The 16,499-nt window shown below is 29.6% G+C and overlaps 1 protein-coding gene across 2 annotated transcripts; it reads left to right on the top strand.

The window, feature by feature from the left end:
• Positions 1–340: 340 nt before the first annotated feature.
• On the top strand, positions 341–16,251 carry LOC139093416 (zinc finger TRAF-type-containing protein 1 homolog). 2 transcript variants are annotated; one of them, XM_070644140.1, is made up of 7 exons: positions 341–885; positions 11,959–12,132; positions 12,348–12,507; positions 12,580–12,696; positions 13,102–13,496; positions 13,572–13,774; positions 14,223–16,251. In XM_070644140.1, the coding sequence occupies exons 1-7, from the start codon at positions 547–549 to the stop codon at positions 14,248–14,250; spliced, it is 1,416 nt and encodes a 471-aa protein (XP_070500241.1). In that variant the 5' UTR covers positions 341–546; the 3' UTR covers positions 14,251–16,251. The 2 variants fall into 2 exon arrangements, with proteins under 2 accessions (XP_070500241.1, XP_070500242.1); XM_070644141.1 differs by having other exon boundaries at positions 342–885; positions 13,336–13,496.
• The last annotated feature ends 248 nt before the right edge of the window (positions 16,252–16,499 follow it).

A 16,499-nucleotide genomic window follows, 5' to 3' on the forward strand; every position in this document is an offset into this window, starting at 1 on the left:
TAAATCCTTATTATTCCTGTACTATGAATGGATTGTGCAATTTGAATCTTCATTTCTAGCACATGATTGTGTTATAATTCGGGTAGAATTGAATATTGAGCAATAATTACAAAAAACCGTTAGATAAAATTTTGAAAAAAATATTCAAATCTAAGGAGCCAGGAATTTTTAAAAATTTAACGGATATCCTAGGAAAATTAATTAAAACTGATTAAAAACATAATAAAACGCCGTAGCAGCATAAAATCATAAATTAAAGCCATTCTCGTTTGTTATTGTTGAATGTTGATTGCTGACTCAATGTTGAATGTTGGAAAAACAAAGATATTTTTGAAAACGGCTCATTATTGTTTTGAATACCGAAGAGTTCAGTCGTCTTTGCTGCTGCAAAAAAGATTTAAGTGATTTTAAAGTGTTTATTAAGGATTAATCTGTAAAAAATTCATTAAATAATATAAATATAAATCAGTTCTTGATTTGGTTAGTAAAATTAAGTGAAATTAGTTGATATTCAATTGGAAAAACGAGGAAAAAAGTCTATAAAAAATGGCAGAATTGACAGCAAATTTGCCATTTTCTTCCAATTTAATTACGGCTGAAATTCGCGTTGAAAATCTTTCTGAATCGTCATCTACAATATCCATTCCTCAGCCATCACAATCAAGCGTCATGTCCCAACAAATGGCTGTTGAGGAACCAGATAATAATAATACATCCAATATGTCAAAACAGCAACAAAAAGAATTCGACGAGCCTGAATCAAAACGTCAAAAATTGGATGGAAAGTCTATGAAAGGCAAAAAGTTTGAAAAATTAGAATCCAGATTAGGAAGTGTTTTGTGCTGTGCCGTTTGCTTAGATCTCCCAAAAACAGCTATGTATCAGGTGAGCACATAAAATTTCATCCCTTTTTGTCTCTTTCGACGTAATCTCAAAAATCCATTTCTAACTAATATTCGTCTGAGCCTCAATTTCACGGGTTTTTTGTGCTCTATATGTTATTCATCATATACTTATAATATTTATTAATACGCAATTTAAAAGGCTCATGTCTGTGATAATAATGCATACATATGTAAGTCATATTCCCATTTAAATACCTGATTCATGGAATGTCATATGACATACAAACAAAAAAAGGAGATAGGAATAAAGAAATGGAATATAATAGAGAAAAGTCTAGGCTGTCTAAGTGTATAGATCATTAACACCCTGCCCCCGACATTAGGTACCTTCTACCAAAATGAATCAGTTGTTACAGTGAATATAATAGAATTAACAAAAAGGGGGATTTTGAGCGATAAATTACATGAAAAAAGTATATTTTACAAAATCAACAACACCAGCAAAAACAAGATGGACGTTCCTGATTATTTTTCGTTCTTTTGTGTGCTCATATTATTTCGCTTCACTTTATGTCATTTTCAAATTCTGGAATTGCTCAATGGCTTCAGGCATTCTAGTCATACAAACAGAATGAATCAGTCAAAATTAAAATATCAATTGAGGCAGAACGGAAAACGAAAATAGAATTGAAGGAGTGTGTAAAAGAGACAACGAGTAAATGTTATTTTGGAATGTATGATTTGGAAGTGAATGACTGAATGTGATACAGCATGTAGAGGTTCCAAAAATTTGCATTTTATACTTTTTTTTGTGAACAATTTTCGTGTCTCTGCCATGGCTTATCTGCATTTTTAATTACACGATTAAATTTTTTATTGATTTTGATTGATATCAGCAGAATTTTTTTACTGCATTCTTGTGTCTTTACTGCCGTCATACTGAGAAAATTAATTTTTTAAAGAATTATTGATTTTAACGAATTTTTAGAATTCAAAATTTATGAATTCTCAAAGGGGTAAACAACTAGATTTGAATTTTTAAATTCCGTTAGATTTTTGAATTCAAAATGACCGTTGATCTCACAATTGTCAATTTAAGGCAATTCATTTATCATAGTTCATTCAATATAACACTACAAAAACGACTAGCTAAGTAATGTCATTGATTTGGAATCTCCATACGTCGTAAGTGTGATGTGTTTAATTCAATAGATTAGGTATGTGAAGTGCCCTTTGTCCTCCACAACATAACAGTCATGAATCGAATAACGTTCACAAAACATAAAGATATTTAGAGGAAGTAAAAAAAAATAAATAGCACAAAAAAAAAAGTTTGTCTGAATGAGGTGTTGGCCTTCGAAATCCACAACATTTGAAGCGGATCGCTCAACATGTCCTTGAGCTCACCCACATTAAAAAATTGTGTGAACAAAAAAAAAGTTTACTTTACCTATATTTTTACGTTCTATCCATCTGAGACATGTGAAATTATTATGTAATTGATACACCTTTTATCGGAATAAGTTTACATTCTTTATTTCAATTCATTCAAGCATTTTACATTTCGGTTTTGTGTGTAGCTGACAAGATATGTAGAACTCCCTCAATGTTGCCAGTTTTTCAACATTCTTATCAATTTTTTTGAATATTTTCATGCTATTTATTGACATTTCTCTTTTAATATTATCTTCGACTTTAAAGTCAAGCTTCGTCGTCATATTGCGTCATTTTCAATTCTCATGGAACAGAAAAAAAAGTAAACAAAGTTTCTGTTTCTTTCTTCTCCGTTGTTTTTGTATCTTTAGCGACCAATTCCTAGTTTTTATTTTTTTTCGTACCCTCATATTATAATATTATTAAATGAAGTGAGAGGGAGAGAGAGAGAGAAAAAAAAATATATTGCGACGTAATAAATTTTTCCTTGAAAGAGAACAGAAATTGCTGCTATATTTATACACACAATCATACCAGGAAACTTAAATATATATTTTGTCCCGTGTGTGTGTATGGGTGAGAGTGAGCGAGAACGACACTAAGTAGAGAGAGACTGAATTTTATTTATATTGCGCCGTTACATAATGTAAGCTTAAAGACACAGAAAAAAATATAAAATGTGTTACAAGAATTATCTGACAATGTTGATGAAAAACTGATGGAAAATAATGTTTTGTGCCTTACAATGTTATGAAATTCCATAATATTATTAATATTTGTGATGATGTCATTTCTACATATATGAGTAAGAAGATGAATAATTGCTTGTTTAGATTGCAACTTTTGAGCGATGATTGGATAACTGAATGTGAGGTGTGATGAGGGGAACAAAAAGAAAAATCTATTTTTGTAATTTTTTTTTTCTTTAAGAAATCGTGAAAGTTTCTTTTTATTTCACATGTGCAGAAATTTATGATAACTTTTCGCTGCACAAGTATCTTCTTTTCAGTTTTAGAAATGAATGTATAAAAGCTGAGCAGAAAAAAAAGAGAAAGTTATTGTTATTGATTTTTATGCTCGCATTTGAAGCTATTTTTTGCATATGGTGATAGAGTTATAGGGAAAACATGACTAGTTTACATGAGTTGTGGTTTTATTCGTCATGAGGATCTAGAAATTGCTCAAAAATCATTGGAAATTGTAGACTGGGATTTTAATTTGTAACGGAAAAATCAGATTCGAATAATTTTTAAGACGAATTCAGGTAGATCTTTTTCATTTGAGTTTAACGGTCATTTTAGATTCAAATATGATTAAGGGTGTTTCAGTAGAACTTTTTTGATCTACATGAATTTGCTCTGAAATTTAACTTGAATCTGATTTGACCGTTTAATTTTTATAAGCGAATTTCATACAAAATTGAAAATTTAAAGTCAAAATTCATTGATTTAGCCAAAAAATGTCCCAATTTTAAATTTAATTTGGGTCAAATTCTTGTCTCCAGACTAGATAATGCAAGTCTAGTTTACTTCCTAAATTCATCAAAAAATCCCAATTTCAAATGAGCTCGATAATCCTGATTAATGGATATGAAAAAAAAAATTAATAGAAAAAGATAACAAAAGGAATGAAGAAGTAGCTAGAAACAAATATGGCGTTTACCCAGATTTTTTTCCATCCATTCCGTTCACAAAAGTTTTTTTGGTGGCCTATTTGAGATGAGTTGAGCAGTTTTTACATTTTCATCAATTTTTTTTTCTGGGGAAAAAAAAAGCAACGATGAAAAAAGAAGAATAGAACGATTTGTGTTATGACATTTGCGCCGTAAACATCATCGTGAAGGCATAGAGAAAATCTCTTGTGCTGAACATGAAATTGAATAAAAGCACAGTTCTTTTTTTTTCATGTTAAAAACTCTCCGTGTGGAAAGGCGAAAAAAATAAAAAATTTGTTGCACATATCTCGCTATTTGCTTGCCTTTCTCCAATTTCTTGCTCTCGTTATCGATTTTTTTTTCTTTATGTTTTTTTTAGAACTTCGCCCAACAACTCAAAAGTTTTTTTTTTGCGTCGCAATTATTTCTTTTTTTCCATTTCCTCTTCTTACACCCTTTTCCCTTGAGAATCTCAAAATATATATATATATGTATATAAAAACCTCAAAAAATACAAAAACAGTGCACGAAAATGTGGCAACGTTGTACTGTTCATACCAGCTGATTTGAACAAAATAGACAACAAAAACACAACTCGCACGAGATATGAGCTGTATTTAAACTTTAACATGCAATTCAAGCAATATTTTTCGTGTCTTATCAAGTTGTTAATAATTCCGTTAACTATAATAAAATATATATCTGCCGAAAAAAACGGTATTGAAGCCATAAAAAATTAATTTTGCCACAAATGATTGAAAAATAAGTAAGAAAAAGACACAGAAATGAATTACAGTCGATTGTAATTGAGAGCATGAGGAGATAGAAGTAACAAAAAAAAAAAAAAATAAATTTAAGTTAAAAATAAGAAGACAAAATTTTCTGACGAAATAAATGAACAACGCGAAAAAAAAAGTAAATTAACATTTATTCAAGGCAAATCAAGTTTTTCTTTCTTCTTCACAATATTTTACAATTTGTGCTGTTCATGTGCATGTATGTGTATGTATGAGTTGGTGCATGAGTACGATCGTGTTGGTTAGAGTGAATAAGAAATAATAACAAACAAAGAACAGCATTGAATGCGAGCGAGAACGAATGAAAATTGTTTCATGCAGCTGATTTTCAATGCTGATTCAGCTGATTCCACACAATGTTTGCGTTCAATGCGACGTTTTATATGCTGTGTGCCTATATTTTGATGCTTGTTGTATGTTTTACTCGGTGTACTGCGATATTTGGTGAAACAAGGATTTTTACAGATTTTTTAGCGCATTTTTCCGTGCGGGAAAGCCTTCATTTATCTCCTTAAACGTTCGTTAAGCTTTAAATAACGGTTAATTTTTAAAATTTCAAATATTTTCTGACGGTTATTTTTCAAATTATTTTTAACTGTTATTTTCTTAAATCAATTTAAACCATTTTTGTCAATTTTAATCCATGTATGCATGGAAAATGCGCTAACGTCAGTCACAGGTGACAACATCTTCCCCAAGTTTCTCTGTTGACTTATATAAAATGTTAATTAATTAAAATGAGAGTAAGTAACAATGCAAATAAAAAGGTTAATCATCAAAATCTCGAGATTCACAAGTCACATTCATGGCACAAGAGTAAAAATAATAATAAAAACATCACATTGTGTCGTGCTTATTCATTTTATTTCAGCTTGTTGTCTTAGCGCATTTTTGCCTTACAAAGCAGGTGTACATGCTTATGTATTTACTTGATTTTTTTCTCTCCAGCTTGTCTAGCGAGATTATTGAGTAACTAGCAAGTTAACTGACATTACATGTGTCGACTGCCCATTTAATCAGCTGATAATCTTGACTTTTAAGTTTTGTTTTCTAATAGATTATTGAACTGATAGTTTTAATGACTATGCATTTTATGTCAAAATTTTGTGTTTTGACTGGATAATAAGACCTTTCTATGATATCGTTTTGAATGCTGTTATTTTGAGATGGAAATTATTTTATTTTTGATATTGAGGAATAAGAAAGTGGTTTGATATGTTTTGAAATTGGATATAAATTGACTTTTTTATGGTTTTTGAGTTGGGATACAAGTTAATGAGTATGTTATGGACAGCTTTGGGATATTTAGTGATAGTTAAGACATTGATTCTCATTTGATACTTGCTTAATATTTGGTTATGATTCTTGAACCAAAATTTCACATCCTCAAACATTTAAATACTAGAAAATCATCAAATCATAACGATCAATTAATATTAAACAGTCATTACATTTCCATATCTCATGGTTAACAGAAAATCACTTAGATTGACAGAAAGATAGCAGGGGTACTGGTTCTTACATGCTGGCAGCATTAGCATGTGGGTAAATCGTTATCTCCAAAAACCTTAGTTTCTACCAGACATAATCACTTTAGATTGCCTTTTAAGATACCAGCAAAAAACAGTTTATCAGTAAAACGACAAATTACTTCCTAACTTGACTAATTACCAATTAGCTTGCGACACAGTAAGTCTGACTCAAGATAGCCATGCTAGATTCTTGCCCATCCAAAATACAGCACAAAACAATTTCCATAGCAATAATTTTTTTAATGTCAGTCTCATGCTGATCGGTCAAGGCAAAAGTGCGCTAATTTCATCAATTCCAACGAATAAATTAAATTTCTGAGGAAATTGCACAACATAAAAAACAAAAATTTCAACGAATTAATTCATTACAATAGCTGCTTGTGTGCGTAAGTGTGCTACATGTAATGCCAAATTAAGCTAGGTCTCTTCTTACTTTTTCTCATTCGATATTCAATTGGATATAATAAAAAAACACAGCATAAAAGCATAGAAATCAAATTAGAAAGAAATGAGAAAGATTAAGCAGAAAGGAAAGGAAAAAAACTAGTTTTTGCTCATTATTATGGCAAATCATAAGAATAATAAGAAAATGTGAGAGAGAGGCACAGTAATCATGTGATGCTTATTATGACCAGCATTATAAGTGTATGTACGGGCTCTTAATCATACATAGCCATAGAAGGGATTCAATATTAGAAGATAGAATAGTTGAGTTTATTGGGGTCAAGTAGCATAGCATAGAATAGATTGCTTTAGCACACTTCACAGCAGCACAATTTGTAGAAATTTTATATTTTTGGATTGTAAAAGAAGAAAGGAAATTATGACAGGGAGGGGTCACAATATACAGAACAAAAAATTTAATTAAATTCTTCATATTTAATAATGCACTAACACATTAATCCATAATAATTGTATTATTCAGTAGCTTAATAAACCATATTTGAAGGTTAATTGAGAATTCTTAAGTAAATTGTTGTAATAATACTGAAAAAATGTACACATTATGCACAATGTATACAGAACAGCAGTTTAACAAATATCATGAAACTAGTTAAGTATTTAGATTTAACAAATACAATGTTAAGTTGCATTGTCATGTTGTACCTGCCCCATGTTTTTATGTAATTATCATTAATGAGATGATTAAAGAAAGTTTAACTGTTATTTTAAGTCATTTATGAAAGAAATATTGGTAATTAATGATCAGATCGACATTAATTGCAGTATATACAATCAGATGAAAATTGTTCATTTTATGGATATGCTTTCATTTTATGAGACGAGATTAAAGGTTTTTTTTAATGGTTGACTTGAAGAAATCTTTGCTGAATTGAAGGAAATACGGAAGGTTTTTATGGAATTGCTACATTATTTTTAATTTTTTGTGAAGATCAAGGGTGACTGAATATGAATGAATGGGAAAATTATGACAATATTTAGCACTTCTAGTTGAATGTTGTCTAAACTTATTTGATCCACTGTACACCTTGGTGGTCAGTCTTGATTGAAACCGCACTCGGCATGTGCACTATTGTGTCTCGGCACACTGTTTGCTTAGAACAGCACTAGTAAATCACTTCCCCAATTCTGTGAACATTTGACCATTCCCAACAACCTACATAAAAATACAAAATGCTCAGTATATTTCAAAATCTTAAAAATAGTCGCAAATCAGCATCTAATACAGCAAATGAACAACATGCATAAGATCACCAATCTCTTACCACGTCTCACAAAGCCCACAAAAAAATATTTGCTACTTTCAAATAATTGCTGTTTCATGCGATATTTGTCGATGTATAAGTAATTTTCTACCTAATAATTATTTGCGTTTCAATCCACACATCCCATTATATGTCAAATTTTATTTCTAATTGTTGCGCAAAAAAAAATAAATAAAATCCACTGCCTCGTTGACGATTGTGAAAGGCATAGAGAAGTAATAAAAAATAAAGCAAGAAGAATGTGACATTTGCCATTTATTTTTTATTCCCTATAATCCATGCATACATATTGAGTGTATTTGTGATTGTAATCGCTTCTGAATTTCCTTTGTTGCATATTGCTAAGTACTTTAAAGTTGATAAAGTGAAATACGAGCCACGAGGGCACCATAAGTGGGTGATCAGAAATGATGTGGATTTAAAATTGGGATAGTTTGACTTTTTTGGCTTCTTTAGATATTGAAGCCTCATTCTAGACCAGGCACCTAATGATGCATACGATGTCATTTGTGTCTCATAACTTTAAATTCTGATGTCATTCTGATGGATCTTATGACTCATCCATAATTTGAATGAGATGAGGGTCAGGAGCCAAAAGACAGATTAAGAAGAGAAGCTCCAAAACCTAATATTTTAAAAGACGTCACTTAAGAATGTCCCCAAAAAAGACCACAAAAATATTTTCTTTGCTGATTATATTCAATTGTGATAGTTAATCTATATTCAATTTCAAACATGAAAGCGAGCATGAAAACGTGTTTAACGATGAATCAATTAACGGTATGTTATGCCTTCCACAATGCATATACACATAGTAGAAAATGCATTTCTTTTGATATGCAGTTGTAGATATTTATTTCTTCTGTTTTCCTTTCATACACGTATATTTATACATTTTCCATGATATTATGATTGAAACTTCTCGCTTTTGTGCATGATGCCCATTGTGCCCTCAATATAAACATATGGTTGGATGTGAATATATGTGAATGACTTGTGTATGGAGTTAAGTAAAGTTTATTATTATTTTTTTACTATAAAAACAAAAAACTGGCAACTGTGTAGCATGTACTTGACTTTTTCGTATTTCCTTTTGTTTTTCTACGTCACCTATTCAGGGATAGAAGGTATTATGGGCTCGATCAATAAATGAAAATGTTGGAGATTTTATATAAAAAATCGTGGATTTTTATGGTGGTGACCTTTAAATTCTTTTATGGCATGCTTAAGGCTTCTTATAATATTGTTTAGAGATTTTTTATGATGAGATTAAAGTTATGACTTTAGGGTATTGTAATTTTGAATCTTTATAGCTTGTCTGTTGCAATTTATCAAATTCTAGTCACGTGACTCAAAATTTAAAATTCAATTGGATGCATAATGTAATACATTCAGATGAAGCATGCTCCAATATTTGAGTCTACTGTATTACACATTCAGAAGTCAAAACCTCAATTCTTTTAACCAGAGATATGTAATACAAAATGAATATCTAACCGGAATTTAATATTTAACCAGATGAGATTTACATAGTAAATAAGAAGATAATAGCATTTACAAACTATCAGCTGTGGCAATGTTTTTGCTTTTTTTGTTTACTTCTGTATCTCCAACATTTCTCTTTTAAATTGACTTAAGATATAGAGCTGGTTTTTGAGATTTGATGTAATAAAATATATTTTTTATTATGGAAGGGATTTTGATTCTGTTTGTATATTTTGTGAAGACAGAGCTAGGAGTCTTCTAGAATTTTAAATGAGATTTATTTGTTTATACGAAATTTTACTAAGGGTTGTCGAGAGCGAGATCAAGAAGTTTCAGTTTTGTACCGTTCACTTATTAACTCAAAACATCGACTTTTTGACCCCGTCCCCATTTCCTCGCACAATACCACAAACCCCATCCCTAAAAGCGTTACGTAATAAGTATACGACCTCTCTCAATATTTGTAGAAGAGTTGTCTTGTAGTCTCAGTCTCGGGCACGAATATTCGAATCTTAGTTGACTAGAGTTTTTTTATGTGACTTTGTATAAATTAGTCGAATAAAGCCGATTCATATTCATCTAAATTTCTAGACTGAATGATAGGATATTTAGAAATAGGACCCATCTTATCCAACAATTATCCAAATATAATGAAATTTTTATCTAATCGAGATTCAGATTTCATGCTTAAATTTAAAAAATATTTCCCAGTCCTTGGTTCCAAATTTTAAAGTAATTTCTCAATTTCTCCTCGCCAAAGATTAGTAAAGTAAAGATTAAGAGTTCGTCAACCTTGAATGCGATAAGATATTTTCGTTCCTGACAGAAATTGTGTCAGTTGAATTTTATTCAAAACACGACATTTTACATCTACGTCAGAAATAGCAATCTATCCCTTTTAGCTATTATCAGCACTAAAATACAAATTATGATCTAAATCTGAATCAGATTACTTTCTACGGCTTACTACGTTTAATTTTATATAATTTTTTAAAACGTCAGCAAAGATTTTCATCGAATTTTTTTTGTATATTAAAGCAATTTTCGTTATCACTGATTGTATAAAGTAACGAATAAAGTTTTTTAATTTTCTCATATTTTGTTCACATGACAAATATTTACATAAGGAATTAAGGTCGAAAAGAGTTAAAATAATAAAGAAATTCTTTCATTTTCTATGCTATAAAAAAGTAAACAGTCACAAAAAAAAAATAAAAAAATGAAGAAATAAAAAAAAGAAGCTATTAGATTAGATAGTAAATAATGATGACTGAACATGTGCTTTCAAGGAAAGAAGAAAATGAGAATTTTGAAGGACGTCAATGGTTTAATTGGAAACAAAAAATTGGTTGTACAATGCCATAATGACGTAATTCATTGATAAAAATAATGAAAATGTATGAAAAACAAATTTTGTTCATTTCCTTCCTTAAAGCACGTCAAAAAGAAAATATGAAAAAAAAGAAAAAAATTGGAAAATGTCCAAAAAAAGAAAGAAAATTTAAAAAAAATTGTAAAAATTGTAATGAAAAAAAAGAAGAAAAAAGAATACAAAAGAAAATTTTTATTCACAACAGATCCGCAAAATTTTTGGATTTTTCATCATTCTCAGCGAAATATTTTGGAGGATTTCCATCCTTCAGGAGTCGTCTCCGTTGATTGGGTTGAAATTAAGTTTACAAGTCGCAATATCTTCTCTGTCGATTACGTTGAACAATTTCTCTTGACTATTTTTGATTTTTTATATTTCAGGATAATCAATAGTCATCAAAAAAATATATTATATAGCTACGCTGCAAATAGAACTATTTTTTTGCAAGCACATAACAAAAATAGTTTAATAGAAAATAAATTTAATTGCATTTCTCTTATTTCCCTATTTTTTTTTTTATTATTCTTTTATAGGGTAATTTTTGTAGGTAACATTAATTTTAACTGTCGTGTCAATGAGCAGCTATAAAACTAACCAAAAACATGTCTTATTGTTACACATTTCTATTTCATATTTAATAATGATTTTTGAGACATTTTATACTTAATAAACTGATTTTTATGTGCATTTTTGGGAATGAAGTATGCTTAATTGTTCACTTAGTGCTAGTTCTGAGGGATATTGCAGTCTAGTCTTGAACTGTGTTATTGCTAATAAAGAATTTATTGAGTATTTTGGGAGTAGATTGCAGTCTGTGGGAACTAATGAATTTTTATGCTGGATTTTATGATTTATGCTGGAATTCTGCTATGCTGTCAACTTTTGTGAATTGATTGACATCCGTCACTTAGCAGATTCCAGTCAAATCTTCATAAATCCATCAAACATCAAATTACTGATCGACTACGTCCAAAAATGCACAAAATGACATATCCACAATTATTTACATAATTTTTTAACTGACTTTATCAAATAAATATCTTCAATATTTCTGTTCTTCTTCTACTTCTATCTTGTCTGCGAACGATTGATTACTGTCTTATTGTATGTAGTGCGTTATGGGACACTTAATGTGCGCTGGATGCTTTACACACTTGCTTGCCGACAGCCGTTTACGTGATCAAGTTGCAACATGTCCAAATTGTCGTGTCGAAATATCTAAAAACAATGCAACGAGAAATTTGGCAGTTGAGAAGGCTGTTAGTGAATTGCCAAGTGAATGTCAGGTGAGTCAAAAGGTTAACAACCATGTACTGATGATGAATAGGGCTTTTGTGTTATGGATTTGACCTTCGCATCGGCTAATTAACCAAATATTACATATCATCATTTTGTGTAGCTTCATATTGAATTTTTACGATGATTAATCACATTTTGTTTCATTTTATATTCCTTTCTTTTCTTGTTCCTTTCTCCTTTTTCTCAAAAATAAATTCAATAGTTCTGTAATCAGGAGTTCCCTCGTTCAACATTAGACCATCATGAACGTAACGAATGCGATGAACGTCCAACTGAATGCAAATATTTCTTGATTGGTTGCCAATGGAATGGACCGATGCATGAAGCTATTGAGCATGAAGCACAATGTGCTCATCCAAAAAGTAAGTCAAGTCTCCATTCAATGACACACTTATGAGTCAAAACTAATAAATCTTCAATTTTTAACATTTTAGAATCTGGAGCTGACGTAATGGGAGCATTGAAGGATCGCGAGGCACATCATGAAGAGGAAAAGAAGCTATTCAGTTGTCTTGTTGATCTCTTAAGCTACGAAAAAATAACATTCAATGGTGAGTGTCAAGAATATGAACTGTTAAGCTCAATGTCTACTAACTAGTTTAAAAGACACTGAGCTAGTTCCAATAAAACAAAATTGCACTTTAGCTTGTTAACTCAAAATTCATTTTGGTATAAAGAGAGATGTGGGCAGATTAGATTTTAAGTATAAGCGACTCAAAAAATTGCCTTCATCATCAATGGCACTATAAAAATTTGAAATGTACCAGATGATGATGGCAATTCACATGAGTCGGTGCTGGATGAAGAAAAAAAAAATTATGGCAAATAAAAAAAAAAAAATTCTAAAAAAAATAAATGAAAAAATGGCAAAACAACTGATATGTTCCACATCTTCATGTGTTATTCCATGAATCATGTGTGATGATCTATCCCAAATATGCAATTATGATGAGAAGGTAATAATGCTGTTGTACGATGTCGTAATATAACAAAAGGGATAAAAAATACAATTAAAAAGAAGAGGAAAAAGCGCCAAAAGTCTTCAACATCTAATCCGACTTCTGCTACCCGCTCAACCCGATTGACGACGACCACAACGACAATCACTTCTGACAAAAATAAATCACATATCGATGAAAATTTAAGAAATTTCTTGAGACAATATCTGAAAAAGTCTTTTTCCATGACAGATCTTCGTCTTCAATCATATCGAACGGATGAGTTCATTCACAAGTTATTCTATGAGACAACACGATTCTCCGCATTCAATCATCAATGGATTGTCAAAGCAATAGTAAATAACTCCCAACGTGATGTTCATCAGTCAAATGATCGATTTATTACTTACCAAGTAATATCAAATCTGTTAATTAATCTTTATTCTAATTTTCTTTAATTAATTCTAATTTCTTAATCATTTTTTTAGGTGGCATTGAAGACCAAAACACAACATCCACTGTCGATTCATTTCTTCGTGCTGCCCGGTCCATTTTCTGATATGAAAGTCAATGCAAAGATTTACAAACATGACTTTACTGATAATGAAAATGAGAGTGCTTTCAATCTATTACCATTACCAGATACAGCTGAATGTAATCGGTTGCTTGCTGCAAAGACTATTAATTTAAGGTACAAAAAAATAATTGATGGTTTAATATTGATCGAGGTTGTTGTTTAAATTGATTGGAAAATTTTATGTTAGGAACTTCTGCAAATAATGTGTAATCTTGTGCACGCTTTGCTCTATATTTTTGTTAAAATAATAGACTTGATTAAATTGTTTATGTTTATTTGAGATATGAGCATTGTCAACGTGCTGCAACGTGTCATTTTCATATATTCGAATGAATGCATTCCTATGAATAATTTACGTAAACAAAATTCTTGATGAAAGAAAGTGAAATTGTTATTTTTTGAGATTGTGTATGTCGATGGCTGATGATCGATTTTTAAAAATACATTTCATTGTTAGCAGTAAAAGTTGCATCAGAATATTCAATTCCAATCAATTTAAAATCTCAAACATTATGATTTCCATGATTTCATACTCATACCTGCTGTTTATTTCTCTTTATAGATTAGTCATGTTCTTAGCATCGAATTAAGAAGCATTACGTTGATGGTGCAAATGTAATGAAGTAAGAGAATTAGAAATTCATTCAAGTAGAAGATTATGGATTACGGATAAACAATTTTTTTGATGATGATGAGATGAAAAACAATTAGATCCATTACCATTTAAGTCTACATGAAGAGATCAAGATAATTTCACACCTTTTAATTTTTATTATGTTCATATTTTTTTGAGTTACATATATTCGTGGATTATGTCACTATATTTTACTTTTTCTTTCTATTAGTTTATTGTGTTTGATGTCACATGAATACTTTAGTAGTACTTCCTTTCATTTTATTATATTTTAATATTTTTTAAGTGTGCAATGTCAATGATGACATTTTTATAATTACTTTATTTTTTCAATCAGTGAAAATAGGCATTATCCAGATAATGTAATGATATACATATTTGATGGCTGGATAAATGCAATTAAAAAAGGGTCCATTTTTAGTTCTCACAATACAAAAAAACTCTGGATAAGGAAAAAATTTTGATATTTAATAATTATAATAATAAAATAAAAAAAGACCGAGTTAAGCAGACCTTTTTCCTTTAAAATATTCTCTATTGTACCAAAACGTACCATAAAAAAAGTGAAAAATAATGATAAAAATATTGTTAAAATAATATAAATTTAATGCGTTGATTTTGTTTAAAAATTGATCTCAAATTTGTAAAGAAGGGAAATTTAATTTTTCATAGATTTTTATTTTCATTTTTTTGTCACTAAATAGCTCAGCACAAATGAATGTACCACCTACAAACACACATACACATATGTATCTATTGATTTGAATATTTTTTGATTTCCTTGCTGTCCTTGACAATAGAACTTTTTCATTCTGACGACGATTTTTCATGCTGAATGAAAATCACGTCATTTCAAAAAATGATGAATTAGATAATTTTATTTAGATTTTAAATGGATATTTAATAATAAACTTCTTTTTATGTTGCGAAACAATAATGAAATATGATGATGAATAATATGAAAAAAAATTGTGATGAAAAGAAAAAAAGAAAAATTAGAAATTACGCCTACAAAATTTCCTCACTATATCTGTAATAATAATTACGAGAGCTTTTTTTGATCTAAAAGCTTCTCAATCAGCGTGATTATGTCCTTTTCTAATTTTTTTATAGTTCATCTTCATTTCTTGCATGAAGATGAAAATGCTGTTTATTCTGAGTCTCCTTACTAAGCAAACCCTTTCGAAAAAATTTTTAAAAAATCTATTATTTTCTATAATAAAATTAATTTATTCGGCTTGCAATATTTTAATCCTCTAAAGTAAATATATATATATTTATATTCAAGTATAATTATACAAAAAATGAAATGATAACAAATTCTATTAAGGATGAGAAAAAAATAATTAAAAATTTATACACAGATTAGATGTAAGATTTTTTTTCCTTGTTTTAAACCTTAAAAATTGATGTTAAATTGCCATAAAAGAGAGAAAATGGAGTGGATTTATATGGAATTTTAGAATTGATCAATCATGAAATAATTGAAATTTGAATTATTAAATCGGAAAACCTTACAACAGTTTTACATTTGTGAGGTTCAATTGAATCAAATTTGATACAAAAACCATACAACAGATTTGAATTGACAATTAAGAAGTTTTAAATTAAAATCAAAAGTTTTGTACTAAAACCGTACAACAGCTGCAAAATTGACTTAAATGTTCAAAAACCTTTCAAAAGCAATATTTTTGAAAATTAAAACCTTTCAACAGCTAAAAATTTGAACAATTCTAAATCTCCTGAATAAATTCACTTGCATCTTCAAATAAAAAGAAAAGTGAAAAATGATAATTCTTTTAAGAGTCGTGTCAAGCTTTTTAAATGGATATAAAAAAACTTTCATAAGAAAAAAATCAAAAAATACTTGTAAAGAATTATATTTTGCTTAAAAATTTTACTAATCGGCAACAATTAATTTAATATGAATAATAAATGAAAAATTTATTTAAAGAACCTGACCCATTGTATGCATGTTTGTGTAACAACTGACATTGTTTCCAGTTAGATTATCAGCAAAAATTGTTTCATCACTCAACTTAACTTGGTGCTGACAAATTATATAAGACAAATTAATCGGTCAATTAATTTAATTAAGAATGAAGTGGTAAGTCGAGAAAGTAAAAAGAGAGATAGAATCGATGCCGAGAGACACTTCCGACACGCTGTGCGATATCAATTTAAATGAAATTTATTTTATGAGCG

This window comes from Chironomus tepperi, unplaced genomic scaffold, assembly GCF_022539635.2.
Source record: "Chironomus tepperi strain 1889 unplaced genomic scaffold, CSIRO-AGI_Ctep_v1 contig_335, whole genome shotgun sequence".
Classification (NCBI taxonomy): Eukaryota; Metazoa; Arthropoda; class Insecta; order Diptera; family Chironomidae; genus Chironomus; species Chironomus tepperi.